The sequence below is a fragment of the Pelophylax lessonae genome (genome assembly GCF_965119305.1).
Source record: "Pelophylax lessonae genome assembly, chromosome: 13".
In the NCBI taxonomy this organism is placed as follows: Eukaryota; Metazoa; Chordata; class Amphibia; order Anura; family Ranidae; genus Pelophylax; species Pelophylax lessonae.
Window position 1 is genome coordinate 29,744,542 of NC_138780.1, and position 20,222 is coordinate 29,764,763.

General features: G+C 47.1%; 1 protein-coding gene across 1 annotated transcript in view; it reads right to left on the reverse strand.

Moving 5' to 3' along the window:
- Positions 1-20,222, reverse strand: part of LOC309569952 (ETS translocation variant 3-like) — a 67,318-nt gene that overhangs the window by 24,419 nt on the left and 22,677 nt on the right. Inside the window, exons 2-3 of the mRNA XM_082275945.1 lie at positions 19,804-19,867; positions 13,874-14,111 (exon numbers count right to left, since the gene is read on the reverse strand). Coding sequence (XP_082132071.1) covers positions 13,874-14,111; positions 19,804-19,849 — 284 coding nt within the window. The 5' untranslated portion in view covers positions 19,850-19,867. The remainder of the gene's footprint in view (positions 1-13,873; positions 14,112-19,803; positions 19,868-20,222) is intronic.

Below are 20,222 nucleotides of genomic sequence, written 5' to 3' on the forward strand. Positions count from 1 at the left end.
TCAAGCCAAGCCATTTATGTTACAGAACAGAGAGTAAGGCTGACTACAGATGATGCAATTTTTTTGTCTTGCAATTACGAGTTGCAGGAAAGAAAATAGCCGGAATCCCCCATCACAGTTAGTGGGGGGGGGTTATCTGCAGGGAGCCATCTGGGCCAGGAGAACACAGTGATTGCCAGCAGCCATAATCTCATGAAAAAAAGCTGACATGCTGGCTGTACCAAAGTATATCCATAATTCGACTTGGGGACAATCAGTCTGCCCATAAATGGTTCAAATCTCAACTGGCCCCTGCTGGCCCGGCTGAGTTAGAACCAGGCTGGCCATATGGCCATACACAAGTAATTTGGAGGAAGAAAACGTCTTAATTCCCCCCAGCACACACTATGTGGATGGGGGGGGGATACCTCTGGAGATTCCCCCTTCATCAGAATACACCCATTGATCAAGAGAGATTCTCTGACAAGCGTAAGCAAATCCCTTCCTTAAAGTGGAGTTCCACCCAAAAGTGGAACTTCTGCTCTTTTGTTTCCCCCCCCCTCCTGTGCCACATGTGGCACCTTTCTGGGGGGGGGGTTATGGCGCCGTCCCTCGGAAGTTTGGCCCCCTCCTTCCCCCCGCCGCCAGGCCAATCCAAATGTGCAGCGCGCATGTGCCTTACCGGCAATGGCGGCGACAGCACCCGACAGCCAATGGAAACATTGGCTGCCGTGCCGACATCGCTGGACTCCAGGACAAGCAAGTGTCCTATTAAAAGTTAGCAGCTACAGTATGTGTAGTGTGTGTAGCTGCTGGTTAATTTTTGGAGGGGGTGGCGGAACTCCGCTAACCGCTTGCCGACCGCCGCACGACTATATACTGCGGCGGTCAGCCCCTCACAGGCAGAGTGACGTATCGGTACGTCACTAGCCTGGGAGGGTCTGGGGAGCGAGCGCGCGCCGCCGGCGCGGTCACGGACCCCCCCACGCGTGTGACCGGCGGACCCGATGTCCGCCGGCCACTCTGCGATCGGCGGGGGAGAGGGAGAAAGTCAGGCGGCTTGTGTAAACAAGCTGCCTGTCATTCTCCTCGGTGTAAAGACACTGATCACACGGATCTACTATGTAGATCCGTTGATCAGTGTCCTTACAGCTCAAGCCACAGCCAATCACAGTAGAAAGCACGCCCCTAGGGACACACAGCCCCTCCCTCCCAAATAAAGTTAACCCCTTCACCACCAGTGTATTTTTACAGTAACAGTGCATATGTATAGCACTGATTACTGTAGAAATGTCACTGGTAACCCCAAAAGTGTCAAAAATGTCAGTCAAGGGTCCGATCTGTCCGCCCCAATGTCGCAGTAACGCAAAAAAAAAAAAAAAAAAAAAAAAAAAAAAAAAAAAATCGCAGATCACCGCCATTACGCGTTAAAAAAAAAAAAAGCAACAAAAATGACAAAAATCTTTCCCTTTGTTAGTAAACGCGATAACTTTTGCGCAAACCAATCAAAAAATGGATTTTTGTAAGATCTTACCGTAAAATCCTTTTCTCTTAACTCATTGACAGACGTAGTCCTCGGTGATACAGCACCTTCGGGTTATGTTGCCTCCACAGGAGCAGGACTAGACAGGAAATTAAAAAGCTCTGGCCACACCCTAGGGGCAGTCCCAGAGGGTATATCCTCTCTCTCTCTGCCTCAGCAAATCTGTTATGTGAAAAAGCAGTCTTTAGAGATTTTAACCCAACCCAACTCAAAAAACAGAGGGGCGGGGACTACGTCTGTCAATGAGCTGAGAAAAGGATTTTACGGTAAGATCTTACAAAAATCCATTTTTCTCTAGCGCTCATTGACAGACGTAGTCCTCGGTGATACAGCACCTTCGGGACGTCCCAGAGCAGTATCACAAATGAGGGGTGGGAAAATGAAAATCAAATCCCAATCTAGAAGGCCCAACCGGTGCCAACTAGAAGTTTACAATGCTCATCCTTAATGATGAGACTCAAAAAGAAAATTTTTTTTTTTTTTTTTTTCAAACAGAAAAAACACTCGAGGTAGACCACCGGGCTCCTCAAATTGCGGCCTGCAAAACCTTGCGGCCAAATGAGGCATCCGCCGATGCCGTCACATCAATTTTATAGAACTTTGTAAAGGTATGTACCGACGACCAGGTGGCCGCCTTACATACCTGGACCACTGACGCCTGATGGCGAAAGGCCCAGGAAGTACTGAGCGCTCGAGTGGAGTGCGCCCTAACAGGGAACGGAGGACTCTGACCCTTAATAGAATAAGCCTGTACCACCGTTTGTCTAATCCATTTAGCAATGGTCGCGGCAGATGCAGGCAAACCCTTTCTGGGGCCATCCGTGATCACAAAAAGTGAATCCGTCTTACGGAATGATTCCGTAGCTTTCAGGTATACCCTGATTGCCCGAACCACATCTAAGGAATGCAACGCATGTTCCCGATGATGCTTGGGCTGAGGACACAAGGAAGGTAGTACAATATCTTCATTCAGATGAAAATCTGAAACCACCTTAGGAAGAAAAGATGGCTTAGGATGAAGTACTACCTTATCCCTATGAATCACTAGGTATGGGGACTGGCATGATAATGCAGCCAGTTCTGACACCCTGCGAGCAGAAGTAATAGCCACCAAGAAGGCCACCTTCTGGGATAAAGTAAGCAAGGGAATCAAATTAAGATCCCAGGGCGGTAAGGGCGCGCGGACTGGTGGAGCCAGGTGCCGCACCCCCTGGATGAAATTCCGCACCAAGGACTTGGTAGCTAAAGGCTTCTGAAAGAAGATTGCTAATGCTGAAACTTGACCCTTGATGGTGCTCAAGGCTAGCTTCTGCTCAACCCCTTGTTGCAAAAAGGCCAATATTCGAGTCACCGAATAGGTACGTGGAGGAAATCCTAAAGATTCGCACCACGCAATAGAAGTCTTCCATGTGTGATAATAGACCTTGCTGGAAGTCGCTTTCCTTGCTTTAATAAGGGTAGGAATGACTGAAGCTGACAAACCTCTGTCCTTCAGTACTTGGGTCTCAATGGCCAGGCCATTAAAACCAGCGACTGTAAAGCATGATGGTAAATTGGTCCTTGAGACCACAGACACTCCCTGAGACGAAGTTCCCACGGAACGTCTGCGACTAGCATGTCCAAGTCGGCCAGGCCGGCTTGAGGAGGCCAGCCTAGAATTTCTAGGACCACTGGCGCTGATAGAATCTGAACCAGGCGTCCCTAGAGGTATCTGGCCCCGACCATCCGAGAAAGTCTGGTCGTTTTCTGTTCCCACACATTTATCAGATACCTGATTGTTATCAGGAAGGGTGATCTTTTCTGGTTGAACCTCAGGGACCGAAGTCACCCGACTAGAGGCTACTTGGCCTATCTGGTCAACCAGATCCGATTCCTGTGAGGTATAGGGACTAATCTTAGGAAAAGGTAAAGGAAAAGATCTATTCAGGGAACGGTAACTACCGCTTCCTGTAGTACTTAAATGTTGGAAGGGAAGAATCGCACCGGTAGTAGTGGTTGATGCTCGATCTAATGTCCTGAATACCGGTGAAAACGTCCCCCCACCCTGAAACCGGGTGGGGGCGCACCTTCAGGCTGTGTACTCCTTTGCTTCGGGTTTGGCTGGGTTGGTCCTCTGCTTGTCCGACCAGCCCTTCTTGAACCCTCCTGGAGGAGTCTTGCCTTTCCCGCTTGTACCAGCCGGGCGCCCTTTATGGGCGGTAAAGAAAGGTCCTCGCTTGTTGCGAGGTCCCTTAGCTTTAGCAGCCTGTGGCAAAAAAGTGCTCTTGCCCCCAGTGGCATCCTTAATGATTTCATCTAGGTTGGCCCCAAATAGACGATTCCCCTGAAAAGGGAGATTTGTCAAGGTCTTTTTTGGAACCTAGGTCAGCTGACCAGCATTTTAACCACAGCACACGTCTGAGGATGACCGATGACATAGATGCATGCCCTAATAAGGGAGTAGTGTCCAAGGCTGCGTCACAGATAAACTGTAGCCCTTGTATAATCTGTTCCATCAAATCAGATGTCTCCTGGGGAATATCTTTTCCCCCCAAGGTCTTGGCGTACCATTCTCGCCCATTCCATAAGTGTCTGGGAAACTAGACCAATAACAATTACTGGTCTAAATGCTGACCCTATCAGAGAGAAGATGGTGCGGGACTCTGCTTCCATCTTTCGATCCACCGGATCCTTAAAGGACGAAGTGTCCTCTACTGGGATAACCGTGGCCTTATTCAGCCTGGAAATAGGTGGATCCACCACTGGTGGTACCGTCCATTTCTTAATGATGGATTCCTCAAACGGATAGCGTCTAGCAATACGCTTGGAAATAGTAAAGGTACGTTTAGAATGCTCCCATTCTCCTTTAATCTGATTACCGAAACACTTGGGTACAGGAAAAACCTTCACGGTTTTGATGGGCTTATTAGTACCAAAAGGAATCTCTGTTTCAGCTGCCTCTGCCGGTAAAGCCTCAAGTTTTAAGGTTTCCTGCACTGCCACAACTAGTGCGTCCACCAATGCTTCTTCCTGAATTATAGCGGGAGAAGAAACGTCCTCCTCACTGTCTGAGGGGGCTTTACCTGAGACAACAGCCCTTGCAGAGGAACCTGCAACTGCAGTGACCATCTCTGAATCTGAGTCAGAGGTGTCAGATAGTATAGGGGTAGGCGGGGGTCGCTTCCTTGACCCCCGTCCCTGACAGGCCGCCTCCACCCGAGCCACCATAGACTCCAAGATTGCTGTAAATGACTCTACACTCTGTGCACCGGCGGGTCCCGTGGCCCCCTCAAGGTAAACAGGTGGGGGAATATGTGTGGCAGGGTCCATGATAATTCCAGTCACTTCCTGGATAATATAATTCAAAAATAAAAAACTTTTTTTTTTTTTTCCAGACCCCCAGCGCCACAAAAAGCCCCTTAGTGTTACCTGCTAGGGATCCCTATCGATCGAGAGAGAGAGAGAGATAGACCCCCAGGCTCACCACTTGATGCTCAGAGTCTAACTGCAACAGGTTACAGCGCTGTCTTGACAAACAGGAAGTCTTTTGGCTGGCTGCCCAGGAAGAAAGGAGGCGGCTCCGCCCCTCTGCACGCCTTCCGGCGCCTCCCCTAGCTCCACGAGGTGTTTGGATCACCTCAAACATGGCCGCCCCCATGCTGGAGACACGAGGCTACGCCAAAATGGCGGCTCGTGCGATCCAGCAAAAAAAATGGCGGCGGCCTGTACTGAATAGCAGTGTGCTGCAGGGCACACAACACTCTCTCTGCATGGGGATTTGGCGTGGTTGGCGGTACCGGCCCTGGCAGACCGCATGGCCATTCGGGAGGCCTGCTAATAGCTGGAGATCTGATTAGGAAGGCAGTCTACATGTCCGTGGCTTCTGACTGGTAGGTAGCTTATTCTTATCACCGTAAGATTCCCAGAATGCCACTGATTACAATCTTTTTAACATGTATACAATTAGATTGTTAGCTCCCAAACCAAGCCTCCTGGCTTTTTGCACATAAAATCACACTCAAAGTAGGAGGATCTGTGTCATTTATAGGATAGAGAGGGACTCTATCTTACCATACAGAGAGGGGCCCGCGTTCACCACAAGACCCGTTAGGGGAAAAGGGGGAACATACTACTCACCATACCGGAACCAGGCGGGCACCAACTCCTGACAGTACCCCTCTCCACCGGGGCGGGAGGGCTGTCGACCGATATGGACGCCGTGACTCATGGTCTTTGGCGTTTCAGCGAGACGTTTAACTCGCGGGGTCAGTCCTTTAATGGGACTTTGTCGCGGCCGACCCAGCGCGGAGCTATGGCCTGCACGCGCTCGTAGGCTGAACTGGGGTGACCACCGGATCTCAACATCCAGCCCGTCGCCCAGTTCAGCTTTCTTGCTTGAAGATCTCACAGGAACACTGGAGAAAAAAAGCTGTCTAAAAAATCTTTTAAGAAAAAAATCTTGCTAGGACCTAAGATCCCAGCAAGGTATCTAGGTCCTTACTCCTAACTAGACAGAAAATAACTGATTTGCTGAGGCAAAGAGAGAGAGAGGATATACCCTCTGGGACTGCCCCTAGGGTGTGGCCAGAGCTTTTTAATTTCCTGTCTAGTCCTGCTCCTGTGGAGGCAACATAACCCGAAGGTGTTGTATCACCGAGGACTACGTCTGTCAATGAGCGCTAGAGAAATACGCTTTTTGAGATTTTTTTTTTTTACCAAACATAGGTAGCATAAAACAAATTGGCCGAAAATGTTAAAAAATTTTGATTTTTACATTTTTTTGGGGGGGAATTTCATATAAAAAAAATGTGAAAAATATTGCTATTTTTGCAAAATTGACGCTCTTTTTTTGTTTATAGTGCATGATCAAAAAAAAAAAAAAAAAAAAAAAAAAAAAAAAAATCGCACAGGTGATCAAATACCACCAAAAGAAAGCTCTGTTTGTGGGGAAAAAAGGACGCCAAATTCGTTTAGGTACAGCATCGCACGACCGTGTAATTGTCCGTTAAAGTCACGCAGTGCCGAATCGCAAAATACCCCCTGGTCGTTTAGCAGCCAAATCCTCCGGGGCTTAAGTGGTTAACAAACATGGCACATTGTCCAAACAGTGCTGGAGAAGGTATGCCAAGTCAGTAATAGGGAAAGATTGGATACAGGCAATACAGATGGCTAGTCCATTGCTCTCTGCCTGCCATATATTGGGCACAGCTTCCAGAGATCAGTTCCTCTTTAAAACTGGACCTGCTGTCCAGACCAAACAACCACATTGCAGTTTGCCAGCTTATTGGCATTACACTGAGACAGCATCAGCACTTCCCTAAACTGTCATTTTTAAACTACCGGTAATTGCAACCTCCCATTTGTGTATTGTCACAATTGTAAACAATTAAAACTGAAAGAATAGTGCATAAATCAACAGATTGAATTACTCCCACTAGCCCATCAGGGCCCACTAACAGGCCAGATTTTAAGTATTACCTTGGGGAGATGCAGACTAGAATACTGCAATCACTGAGCAGCAAATTATATCACCTGGGATGGATTTCAGTTATCTTGCAAACCTGGCCTGTTAGTGGGCCCTGAGGACCGGAGTTGAGGACCACTGCTGTAGTGTGCAAATTAGGGAACAGTTAACACCCCCGTCAGATTTGGTTATATTTTATTTCCTGGTTAACTGCAATCTATTACATTTTTGTTTTGAGTTTAGACACAGATAAAGTACAGAAACTTGGAAAGAATTTAAATATCCAAACATTGCACATAACCAAACATCATAAAATAATAAACTACTACATTCTCCTTGGAGGATGCAATTTCTTTCCTTGTACTTATAGCTAATCTCTGCTTGAGATAAACTGAAAGAAATGTAACACAAGATAAGATTTCCATACTGTCACCCAATCTAAAGTTCAAAATGATACTGCAAGAGTAGGGAGGCAGCTCAGGCAAGGAATATTCCTTTCGGATTTTGCTCCAACTGTATTGCGAAAAATAAAAATCTAGCGGCTACAGCAAAAAAAGTGGAATAAGACTCTCAGGCTAAACCTGCATCACAAACACATGGCTTCACTTTATCCAAATTACTCTGCAGTCAGATCCAGAAGCAAGTGTCTATTCAGGAACCTCTGGATGAAATCAGGAAGCATGCTTACAATTGTGTATTATTAGACTGTTCTGGCCTGTGTCATTGGTGTCCTGGTATGTCAAGAACTGCTCATTAGAAGATTAGAATGTTAGAAGACAGCATTAGGACATGTATGAAACAACATACAAAAAAAGCAATGTTCAAATGCAGAATACCAGACACATTGGGGATTAAAAACCTCTAGCAGGGTTTTATTGTTGTCCAGGTCTGCAAAGAAGTCTGTCCACTTCCTTTTCCAGTGATCACACAGGAAGTGAAGGGATTCTTCCCAAATGGTGACATAGAATAAAATCCGGACCCTTCCACATTCCAAAAAAAAAAAAAAGTATATTTAAAATAAGTAACAAAAAACGTAACCAGTTGCCGACCGCCGCAAGTACATATACTGCGGCGGTCAGCCCCAGCCAGGCAAAGTGACGTACCGGTACGTCACTAGCCTGTCACTTAGTTGGGACTAGTCCGCCGTGAAGGGAGAAAGGCAGGCGGCTGATGTAAACAAAGCCGCCTGTCATTCTCCCCTGTGTAGGAACAGTGATCATACGGTTCTACTATGTAGGACCGTTGATCACTGTTCCTACACCAGTAGCCATGTCCAATCACAGTTAGAAGCACGCCCCTAGGGACACACTTAACCCCTCCCTCTCCAATAAAGTTAACCCCTTCCCTGCCAATGTCATTTTGCAGTAACAGTGCATATGTATAGCACTGATTACTGTAGTAATGTCACTGGTAACCCCAAAAGTGTCAAAAAGGTCAGTCAAGGGTCCAATCTGTCTGCCGCAATGTCGCAGTTAAAAAAAAAAAAAAAAAAAACAACACCAGAAATGACAGAAATCTTTCCCTTAGTAAGCGCAATAACTTTTGCGTAAACCAATCAAAATACGCTTTTTGCGATTTTTTTTACCAAACATATGTAGCAGAAAACAAATTGGCCGAAAATGTTAAAAAAATTTAAATTTAACATTTTTTTTTTGGGAATTTCATATAAAAAAAATGAAAAATATTTTTGCAAAATTGTCGCTTTTTTTGTTTATAGCGCATGATTGGGGGGGGAGAAAAAAAAAAAAAAAAAAAAAAAAAAAAACGCACAGGTGATCAAATACCACCAAAAGAAAGCTCTGTTTGTGGGAAATAAAGGACGTCTATTTCGTTAGGTACAGCGTCGCATGACCGCGCAATTGTCCGTTAAAGTCACGCAGTGCCGTCGCAAAAAACCCCCTGGTCAGAATGGGGGTAAAATCTTCCGGGCTTAAGTGGTTAATAAGGCATGTGCTGATAAACAATGAGCTGGCAGCCTTGTCCAATACTGATTGCAGGCCCAAGATCCAACAACATGCTATGGGTGTGACCAAAAGTCAGTGTGGTGAGTGATCAGGTAGGTACCCATGTGTGCTTACTGCTGAACACACACTAAAAAGCATTATCAAGATTTCTGCTAGTACAGCTGTTACAGACTCTTGCCCGGACATGTTGTTCGTTCAGACACCCCATACACTACTCACAAATTCTTGTAACAGCCAATAAAAGCCCTAGGGCTCCTTTCACCCGGGCACTCCGTATGTCCGTATTTCATCCCATTTTTTTGCGGATGAAATACGGATATAATGCATGTCTATGGGATTGCGGATGTCAGCGGATGACCATCCACTGACATCGGATTTGCGTTCTTTCCGTTCAGTTTTTTTGAACGGAAGAGAACCCTATTTTTCTTCCGTTTAGAAAAAAAAAAAAAATGGAACAGACGCAAAAAACAGATGTCAGCGGTGTCTTCCGCTGACATCCGCAATCCCATTAACATGCATTATCTCCGTTTATCATCCGCAAACAGATGGGATGATAAACGGACATACGGACCGGATGACACAAGTGGCATCCGTGTCCGCAAAAAAAAAAAAAAGTGCCGGAACGGAGCAAAAAACGGTCTGCCCCATGTGAAAGGACCCTTAGGCTCCTTTCACATGGTCCGCCGATCCCCGCTGACCAGGCGGTTGACAGCTCCATCTCCGCTCTGTGTGCGGAGAGGGAGGTGTCAGAGCCCCGCTGCGCTCTATGGAGGAATCTGATGAGAAAGGACCGCCTGTCCACTCTCATCCGATCCCCTGACAGATGGAAAATAGGGTTTCCACCCGTCCGGATTTCACAGACCAGATCGGATGCGGATGGCAGCTGACTTGTCACCACTGACATCCGCTGCTCCATAGGGATGCATGGAGAATCCGATCAGGTCCGCCTAAAAAAACCTAACAGGTGGATCTGATCAGATCGTTCGTGTGAAAGGACCCTTAGGCCCCTTTCACACTTGTGCGACTTGTCATGCGATTTGGGACTGAAAATTGCATAACAAGTCATTATTTCCAATGAGTACCATTCATATCTGTGTGACTTGAAGTCGCACAGACTTCAAAGTCATCAATGCACTACTTTGGCATGATTTTGATGCATTTGGAGGTCCAAAGACATTCAAGCCCAGTCAAACTTGCATCAAAATTGCGGCCTTAATGTAACCAAGAGAAGCATGTGACAAGTATGTAAAGTAACCTTATTGGCAATTAACTATAATGGGAAGCTGCAATGACCAGAAGAGAGGAAGGGCCCAAGCTCTTTACCAGCGTAGCTTGTTGATTTTCCATAACAAAAGCAGCCCAATGTTTTATGATTCCTGGGGGGGGGGGGGGGGGGGGGCACTGTATAGGTTATGTCAATACATAGTAAATTTTTGATAGCATTTTCATTGGCCATTTAGGCACATAGTGGACGTCACCTGCACTCAAATGTTAAAAACAGGTCTTACTGGGATAGTTAAACAGCAATAGGCAGCTGAAATGCCTGCTTCCCCTGGAGAAAATGCTGCTACAGGCTCTGTTCAACCGTTAAAGTCATTGTAAACCTAAGGCATTAACTACAGTACAAGCAATACCAATGCCCCTATAGTATATACTTGTCTCAATCCAATCCAGAGCACTAAGTGTCATTTCTCACTGAGCTGCTAACAAAATGAATCGCTTGTGATAAGATTTCCCGACACCAAGAATACAGACTGACTGACAGCTTCAGCTCTGTTCCAGTGTGCTGCTGGCAAGAGGGGGGTGGGGGTGTCCCTTCCCTCCAATCAGCTCTCAGACCTCTCCTCACTGAGCTCCGCAGAGTAAAGCCCCGTACACACGTACCGATGGTCGGCATACAAATGTTCCTCTTTTCTCCCCGGGATGTCGGTGTCTGCTGAAAAGTGCAAAGACAGCACAAGGACAGCACAAGAATTTTGTCCGCCGACTGCAGAAGTGATGTCATGTAATGGTTAACTTTCCCTGTGTTTTCTATTTTCTGAGCATGCCCAGTCTTGCAAATCTGCGGTCTGTCGGCCGAATTGTGTACTGACAGGCGAACAATCGTCCGTTCTGGTGTCGGCATACAAAAATTTTCATGTTTGCAAGAAAGACTTTTGTCCGCGGATTGTGCGCAGACATCTGTCGGAGGCACCATACTAACACGCGTACAATCGGCAGATCCTTCGTCCACCGACGTTTGTATGCCGACGATCGGTACGTGTGTACGGGCCTTAACTTCAGCTCTCTGCTTTCTGACAGCTCAGAAACTCTGCATTTCTGGACTTTAAATGGACGTAGACAAGAGACTGCAGATAAACAGGTACAACGTATGTAGGAGGATTTGATTTTATCTCTGTATCACCTGAGGCCGGTCACTTCACTGGGAATATGTAAGGGTTTACAAACACTTTAAGACAGGGGTGTCGAACTCAATTTCCTCACGGGCCGCATCAGCATTATGGTTGCCCTCAAAGGGGCGGTTATATCTATAGGATGAGATGTCCAGAGCACTCCACGCTCCCTTACATGAGATGTCAAGAACCTCCCACCATCAGAGGTCAAGAGTCACCAACCCTTCCTTACAGAACAATGCACCCATCTACCTTGTGCTGCTGCCAGGAAGAAGATGCAGAAGGATCTGGGAATAAGTTCAAGGTTTGGAGGAGAACCAGAGGAGGGCTGGAGTCAGCTTCCAGAGTCTGCTGGAGACAAGGTGGGAGCAGAGACAAGGGGGGTGCCTTCAGCATCAGGAGAGGTGCGAGGGCCACATAAAATGGCCTGGGGGGCCGCATTCGGCCCGCGGACCTTGTGTTTGACACCTGTGCTTTAAGACAAAGACCTAGGCTCCACCAATCAGAACATGCATCCTTCCTCAAGCAAAGATTAAGCAGCCCACAAATCTAGGTGTTAATCTCCCAGCAGCATTGTCACCAGCAACTGCAAATATATTTCAGCTCTTTTATTACACTTTCATTATTATTGGGATGGCGAAGTCAATATAGCTTTATACCAATACTGAGCACAGAGTCACATTAATCAGCGTATTTTTTCTCAGCATTTCATTAGAGCCATAAAAGATACAGAATAATGATTTCCCATCACTCACAATCTTTCTTTCCATCTCCCTCAAAAATTGAAGGTAGAGGTTTAAAAAGACTCATACATGGCAAACATTTCCCATCTATTATGCACCCTACCAGTGTTCCCAAGCCGCTCACTCCTTCACAAGACCAGGCACTTCCAGGTATGGAGGATGGTGAACCCCCCCTTTCCCTGTGTCATTGTTTGGGTCTAGCAGCCAATGGCTATGCCCAAGCACACACAACGTGGTGAAAGGATGTCACCCTCAGCTCTCCAACAGCAGTCATTTTAGTACCGGTCACTGGAGCAGGAGTTGGTGAGGGGTGAGGGATCACTGGTAAGGAGATTATAGGGGGTGCGGTGAGGGGCCTTTTGTAGACACTGTCAGTTTGCTCTGTATGGTGACAGTGTGTCTCTTTTAAAGCCCAATTCTGGTAAAGTCCTCACTTGCAGTGGGGCTGCAATGACACTGCATGGGTTAAAGCCGGAGAGGGGAAAAAAGGTGGGGGGGGGGTGATACTTTTACCTAATCCTCCCTGTACAAGGCCCTGTGGCTCCTGCCCCACTGTAGTCTTGTGTGGTTGACTGTTCCTGACATCATGACCATAGACCTGTTCTGGATGTGAGGACACCGGGAACAGTCCACCACTGGATCGTGGGGGGGGAGCGCCATTTGAAGGCGGAGTGGAGAATGGGGCGAGTACAAGACTTCCCCAATCCCCTAGACAAAAACAAGCAGTTGACCCATGCAGTGTGGACACAGCCCCATTGCATGTGAAAACTTTGTTGTTGGGCTTTAACTGATTGTTCTAGAGGATGAGAAAGCACTTTTACTTTCCCTAGCTTCCGCTCCTCCATTAGATGGTGCTTCCTATATCGACCAATTATCGGCAAAGCCGATATGCACTTCCCTGATATATCAGAATCGGCCCCTGAGGTTACCGATATTGCCGATATTTTGGGAAAGTGCTTGTACACCGAAGTAATGCCTGCAGCTAGAGGCATCACACCGATACCGGCGTCCATAGCCGACGGTCGGCTGTCTTGTAATTATTATTATTATACAGGATTTATATAGCGCCAACAGTTTGAACAGCGCTTTACAATGTGAGGGAAGACAATACAGTTCGAAACAGGAGGAACTAGAGGACCCTGCTCGTTAGAGCTTACAATCTAGAAGGGAGGGTCAAGTGAAACAAAATGGCAACAACAAGGGAGGGTAATGACAACCGATGCGGCTGAGAAGCTGCCTTGCTGTCATTACAAGGAGCGGGAGGGGACATCACCGCTCGCACGCGTCTCCCGTCCCACCGGGAGACCCGGGCACCAGCCTGCACGGCCGCCGAAGACCCGAACAAAGCTACATTTGGATCTGATGGGGTCTCCATGTAAAAACCCAGAAGTGATGTCATGACATCACTTCCGGGTACTCGGCGCCAAATTAAAAAAAAATGACAGCTTTCAAAACAGCCAAACTTTTCCATTTTGAATGCTTTTAAGTGCAGAGGAGGGGTTTGGGGTTCTATTAGACCCCCAGATCCCTCCACAAGAATTTTTTTTTTTTTTTTAACTGTACAATGGCCAAAATATCAGTATTGGCAATAAAAAACAGATATTGGTTGATCACTACTTCTTATGCTCTGGCAATAGACTGTTCCTCAGCATCCTCACATCAGGGCTATGAGCAATGCATTGGGCTTGATGAAGAAGCCCCACTGCAAGGGAGAACTTTCCGTTTTCCTTATTCAGTTTAAAGGAAGCTTAAAAGGGTTTCATAATGTGGATTAATTTTTACAAAAATCACCCCTTCTCACATCTCACCTGAGAGCCCGGCTCAGCTTGTCATAGTTCATCTGGGGTTTACACTTCCGTCGGCCCCACAGCCTGGCCACTTCATCGGGGTCCTTGATGACAAACTCGCCATATTCCCCCTGCTGCCAGGCGATGACATGGCGGAACTCTTCCTTCTGCAGCAGCTCCAAGATGAAGTGCCACAGCTGGATCTGACGGGAGCCTGGGCTCGACTCTGCCTTGTATGCCCAGTCTGGGAAGTGATAACCTGAAGATTTTCAAAGAAATCAAATAAATGATAAAAAGAAAAGAAAAAAAAAAAAAAAGGCACAGGACAAATGACTGCAAAAGAAATGATTAGACAGAAACATGGGGAACTAAAAAAAACACATTTAAGCAGAACACACACAAGGAAAAAATAGAGAAGAGCAGAGATAGATTAGAATTGCCAGCATTAGACGAAAGCACCAACTTACACATAAGTAGAACATGGAGACACTGTCTGCAGACAACGCCCCCCCAGAAACAGAAGACTGAAGAGTGTTAAGTACATACAACTGAATTATACACTGAGGGGTATGTATGACATGGGGGCGCTGTTAAACACAGAATCTGGATGAACGAAGCAACAATTTACATGAAAAAAATATATATATAATAAAGTAAACAGCTCTATATGACCAACAGGCTTCACACAGCCAATGATTTCATCATGGACCCGGATCTGACTGCGATTCATAAATATGGACCACAGTAACTTGAGTGCCTGAAGAATGCACCGTGCATAGCAGCTATATTTACCCTTTTCATTTACCCACAGTGCATTGGGAGAACAAAAGAATCAATCCTGATTGCTTACTACAAGATCCAAAAACAGCTTTCCCTGTTGCAGTTTCAACAAAATGGAAACACATTAGACCCAGACTGATAAAATGAACCAACTTTCCAGACCTGCTGCCACTAGGAGGAGGTGCCCAGTTCCTACAAAATGTGCAACGTAAACAAAATCATCCCACTGCAAGATAGATGGGACTTGGACCCCCAAAACATTGTAAAATATCCAGCCACCCCAGGCTCCATACAGAGGTGGTGCGTGGAATGGAAAAAGGCCTCAGCCTCTGTCACATTGGAGGTTGAAGGACTGAAGATCCTGCACAATAGGGACTTCAACTGGATCGGTTACAAAATCCTAGGCCGGTAGGGAACCTCAGCACTGCACCTGAAAACTACACATCCCATCATGCCTCTGGGAGCCAAGCCTGTGGCTGTCGGAGTCTTGCAACGTAGGTCTCTTTGCATTTGGACCATGGCTAGAGTGCCGATGGTACCTATTCCTGTGGCTAGTGGAACAGAGCTTCTGTAGTCTGGCTCAGATTCTGAAGTATTTCTGCCTTCTTCTACCCATCTAATGTGCCTCACCTGTGAGCACTAACCACCAATGTAGGATTACACTAAGGCCCCTTTCACACAGGTGGACCGTTCAGATCCGCCTGTCAGTTTTTTTTGGCGGATCTGAAAGGATGCCCCATGCATCTCTATGGGGCATTGGGTGTCAGCAGAGACATGTCCTCTGACATCCGATCCGTCAAACCCTATTTTCCATCCGATCGGATGAGAACGGACAGACGGTCTGTTCCCATCCGATTCCCCCATAGAGATGCATGGGGACCTGACAGCTGTGTCTCTGCACACAGCGGAGACACAGCTGTCATCCTGCTCAGCGAGGGGAATCGGCGGATCGATCCCCCGCTGAGAAAAACGGAGTCCGTCTGACGGACTTTGTATGTGAAAGGGCCCTTAAGCACCAAACTGCTGCTAAAGAAACATTAAAGCGGAGTTCCACCCAAAAATGGAACTTCCTCTTTTATGTATTCTAATCCCCCGACATGCCACATTTGGAATGTCATTTTTTTTTTGGGGGGGGGGGGGGGGGGGAGTGGGTACCTAGTTTAGACAGGTACCCGCTCCCACTTCCGCTCGGAGCGCCCTGAACGGAAGTTCTCCTCTCCCCCTCCCTCCCTGCAATCTTCTGGGACATGTCAGAGGTCCCAGAAGATTGCCGGCCAATCAAGACACGCAGCGCGACTCGCGCATGCGCAGTGGGTACCTGGCTGTGAAGCCACAAACTGTCACAGCCGGGTGCCCACACCAGTGATGCCGGCGCCGAGGGAGAGGATCGAGGCTTCGGGCGGCCGCATCGCTGGACAGGTGAGTGAAATGGCTGGAACTCCACTTTAAGGCTACGTTCACATGTGGGCGTAGCGGATCGTGGGCAGAATCACTGCGATTCTGCCTGCGACTCGGAAATCATTGCAAATCGTGGGACGCCTGTGCGCTGCCCGTGATTTGATATGGCACCCCAAACGCTGTGCGATGTTGCCGCGATTTCCACCTGCCGAATCGGGGTAACACTGCGCAAACAATTGCAGGATGCACGACACCCAAAAAAAGGTACAAGAGCTTCTTTTGTGCGTCGTGCGTCCCGTGATTCTGTTTACGCAATATTACTGCGATTCGGCAGGCAGAAATCGCGGCAACATCACACCGTTTGGGGTGCTATTGCAAATCACAGGCGTCCTGCGATTTGCAATGATTTCCAGGTCGCGGGCAGAATCGTGGTGATTCTGCCCGCGATCCACTATGCCCACATGTGAACGTAGCCTTAATGTTTCTTTAGCGGCAGTTTGGTGCTTAAGGGCCCTTTTAAACACGTTTTTCTCAGCGGGGATCGATCTGCTGATCCCCCGCTGAGCAGGATGATGACAGCTGTGTCTCTGCGCGGGAATACAGCTGTCAGGTCCCCATGCATCTCTATAGGGAAATCAGATGGGAACAGACCGTCTGTCCGTTCTCATCCGATCGGATGGGAAATAGGCTTTGACGGATCGGATGTCAGCGGACATGTCTCTGCTGACACCCAATGCCCCAATTCGCTACGCCCATGTAGCCTAAAACCTCCTGGAAAACTCATAGCCAATGGATGCCCCCCCCCCAAGCAAGCTCAGCTAGGGTAACTGAGGTGCCCCCATACACATATGAACGTTCCCTAAGCTAATGGCCAGATAAATCAAATCTTCTCGGATGGAAAACTCATCCCAACCAATGGATGTCCCCCCAAAGCAAGCACAGCCAATACACATATGAACATTCCCTAATCTAACAGCTGGAAATGACCGGATGTGCAAAGGCACCTTTACCTTTCAAGATATTCTAAAAGGCAGACAACCCCTTTAAAGTGGTTGTAAAGTCAGGTTTATTTTCTTGATGCATTCTAAGTATTAAAATAAAAAGCCTTCTGTGTGCAGCAGCCCCCCCACAATTCTTAACTAAACCCCCGCTCGACCCAGTGATGTCCACAACTGTCTCAGCAGTTCAGGACCCCCCCCCCCACCCTCATTGGCTAAGACACAGCAGGGGCACCATTGGTTGCTGTCAAAGTTTGTTAACCAAAGGGGGGGGCAAACCACAGCTCCGTGTCTGAATGGCTACACAGGGCTTTTACCTGGCTCGGATACCCACATAGCAAGCTGCTTGCTGTGGGGGTACTCAAAGGGAGGGAGGGGCCAGGAGAGCCAAAGAGGGACCCACGCTTCTCTGTGCAAAACCACTTTACAGAGGGAGGCAAGTATGTTTATTTTTATTGGAAAAAAACACGAGACTTTACAATCACTTTAAGTCTACCAAGTATCATGTGACAGAACAGGATGACTGGATACCTCATTTGTGTAGCTCTGGTAATGACTAATGAAAATCGCATTTGTGGTCTAAAAGACACAAATGAAAGTACCATCACCAACACCAGGCCACACCATCAAAGAGACACTAACAGAGCAAGACGACAAAAATGTGCAAAAATACTGGAAGAGGAGATTAAAAACGAAAAGCAGAAGAGGCAACGTGCAGAAATATCCAGCAAGAAAGCACACAAAAACCAAAAGCGATGGAGGAGCACAGATACACAAAGTTGCTGTTAAAGTGGATTCTGCATTATAAAAGTCATACACGGCCTGGAGGAAAAAAACAAATCCACTTTAAAGTGAACTAAAAACCTACACTAAGCACCAATGCTAAACAAAACACTTCCAAGGTGCTCTCAGAGTCCTGGGTAAGCACTAATCTTGTGTAAAACCTAGATTTTAAGGTTTGTTTTCTTCAGCTTACTAAGCCTGCTGCTAGAGCTTAAGGCTACATTCACACCAGTGATTAGGGCCAGTGCGAATTATAGTGGTCAGATTCCTGCTGCAGCTCTCAGTGGCCACCTGCCCCATACACTACGACAGGCTGCCAGTGATTGCAGGTATTTGCGCACAGCCGGCGATTATCTGCCGTGCACTTTGGCCACCGATAATCGCTGGCTGTGCAGAGAACCGTGAACAGCTGCGGCCGCTGGTGACCTGTCAGAGTGAATGGGGCCGCACCTAACCACTGGTGTGAATGTAGCCTTAGGCCCCTTTCACACAGGGAGTCCGTTCAGAACTGCCTGTCCGTTTCAGGCGGATCTGAACGGATGCCCCATGCATCTCTATGGGGCATCGGATGTCAGCGGAGACATCGATCCGATCCCGATTTTCCATCCGCCTGGACCTTCTGTTCGTTCTCATCCGATCCCCCCCATAGAGATGCATGAGGACCTGACAGCTCTGTCTCCACACAGTGCAGAATCAGAGCTGCCATCCTCCTGCTCAGCGAGGGATCGGCAGATCGATCCCCCGCTAAGAAAAACGGAGTCCGCCTGATGGACTCCCTGTGTGAAAGGGGCCTTAAAGTAGAAGTAAACCCTCCTATCGTTTTCAACCAAAGAAGCTGCCATCTTGGCATTTGTTTGATCTTTAACTGCCATGATGTTGCATATGTGATCAGTTATTATGCCAGCCATTGGATGGTTTGACTGTTTGGTTGAGAGCACAACCAATGGGAGTGTTACATTTCCGGCACTGTTAAATGAATGGGTTTACTTCCTCTTTAAGGAGCCGAGTACAAAAATGCAGCAAATCTAATGGCACTTTTCCACTGCAAGTACCGGCTCGGCTCTACTCGGCCCGGTTTGCTTTTCCACTGCTGGTACCACATGGTACGGTGTTGGAACGGTTCGGTACGGTATAGGTTTGCTTTTCCACTAAAGTAGTACTAAAGTTAAGTGGGTGGGATAACAATGGGGTGGGTGGGATTCTCTGACCAATCAGTGGCTAGTAGTGACTGCATGCATAGGATTGTGGGATATGGTACCTGTTGGAACCACAATTGAGTAGGTAGTTTTTTCAGAGCCGTACCGTTCCATGTAGTGGAAAAGCGCCGCCGTACCGCACCGAACCAAACCGTTCCTACACCATACCATGCGGTACCAGCAGTGGAAAAGCACAAAAGCGTGCCAAACCGTTCGGTTCCATGCAGTGGAAAGGCGCCAAAAGTTTCTGGATTTTCTTTTTACATCTATACCTGGTCACTCACAAAAGCACTAAAACCACATCATCAGCATGACACCCAGGCAACTAGCATTTTTAAATAGAGCAAATCAATAAACCGATTCATCATTTTTTCTCACGATAGGTGTACTTTACCCTCAACCTAAATTGACTTTGAATCCCTAAAATCCCAAGTATCAACACGCAATGCCAAAAGCATCTTTACCTGGGTCTGTGACTCAGTCATTCTAAGAAGTGTCTACATAATTCCCAGTATGATTGTATGTAAACACCAGTGCTGCACCAAGCACCAGCAGTAAGAAAATTGGGGTTAAACATACAAAGAGCTAAAACCTTAAAATTGGACACATTTTTTGCACAAGACACCTGACCTTTCCAATGCACATAATTGCAGGTTATTTTACGGAGGTCACGATGTCCGCAGGGGGTTCTACAGCCAGTAAAAAGCAAACTGCGGGCCATTCCAACTAGCAAATTATAGTACATAAACACTTACACCTTGTCCTATTCTTTACTACAGGAACAAATGTAACTTACCACCCCCTCCTTTAGACTTTTCCACCATACTGCAACCAGTTTTCATCGTTCCTCTTCCTGCTGACTGTAAACACAAGAAAAGGAAAACATTATAAAACTGACAAAACAAAAACAAACAGCTAAATAAGCACATGACAGGAGCAAACTACTTTCATACACACACAGTATGCAGCCACTTCTCTCTAGCATATCAAATGTAATGTACTGGGCAAAGGAGCTCAGCTCCCATAGAAGTAAGGTGGGTACAGACAACATATTCTGGTGGTCTGGTGTAGGTGGTCAGCAAGATTTTAATTTTAGAAGCCACTCAGCATCAGAAAAATGTAATAGGACAAGCTATAAAGCCTGCCTTGCACAAGTTGAATTTTGGCAGATTTTTGCTACATTAACAGAAATTTGAGCTGTGGGTTGCCTAATAA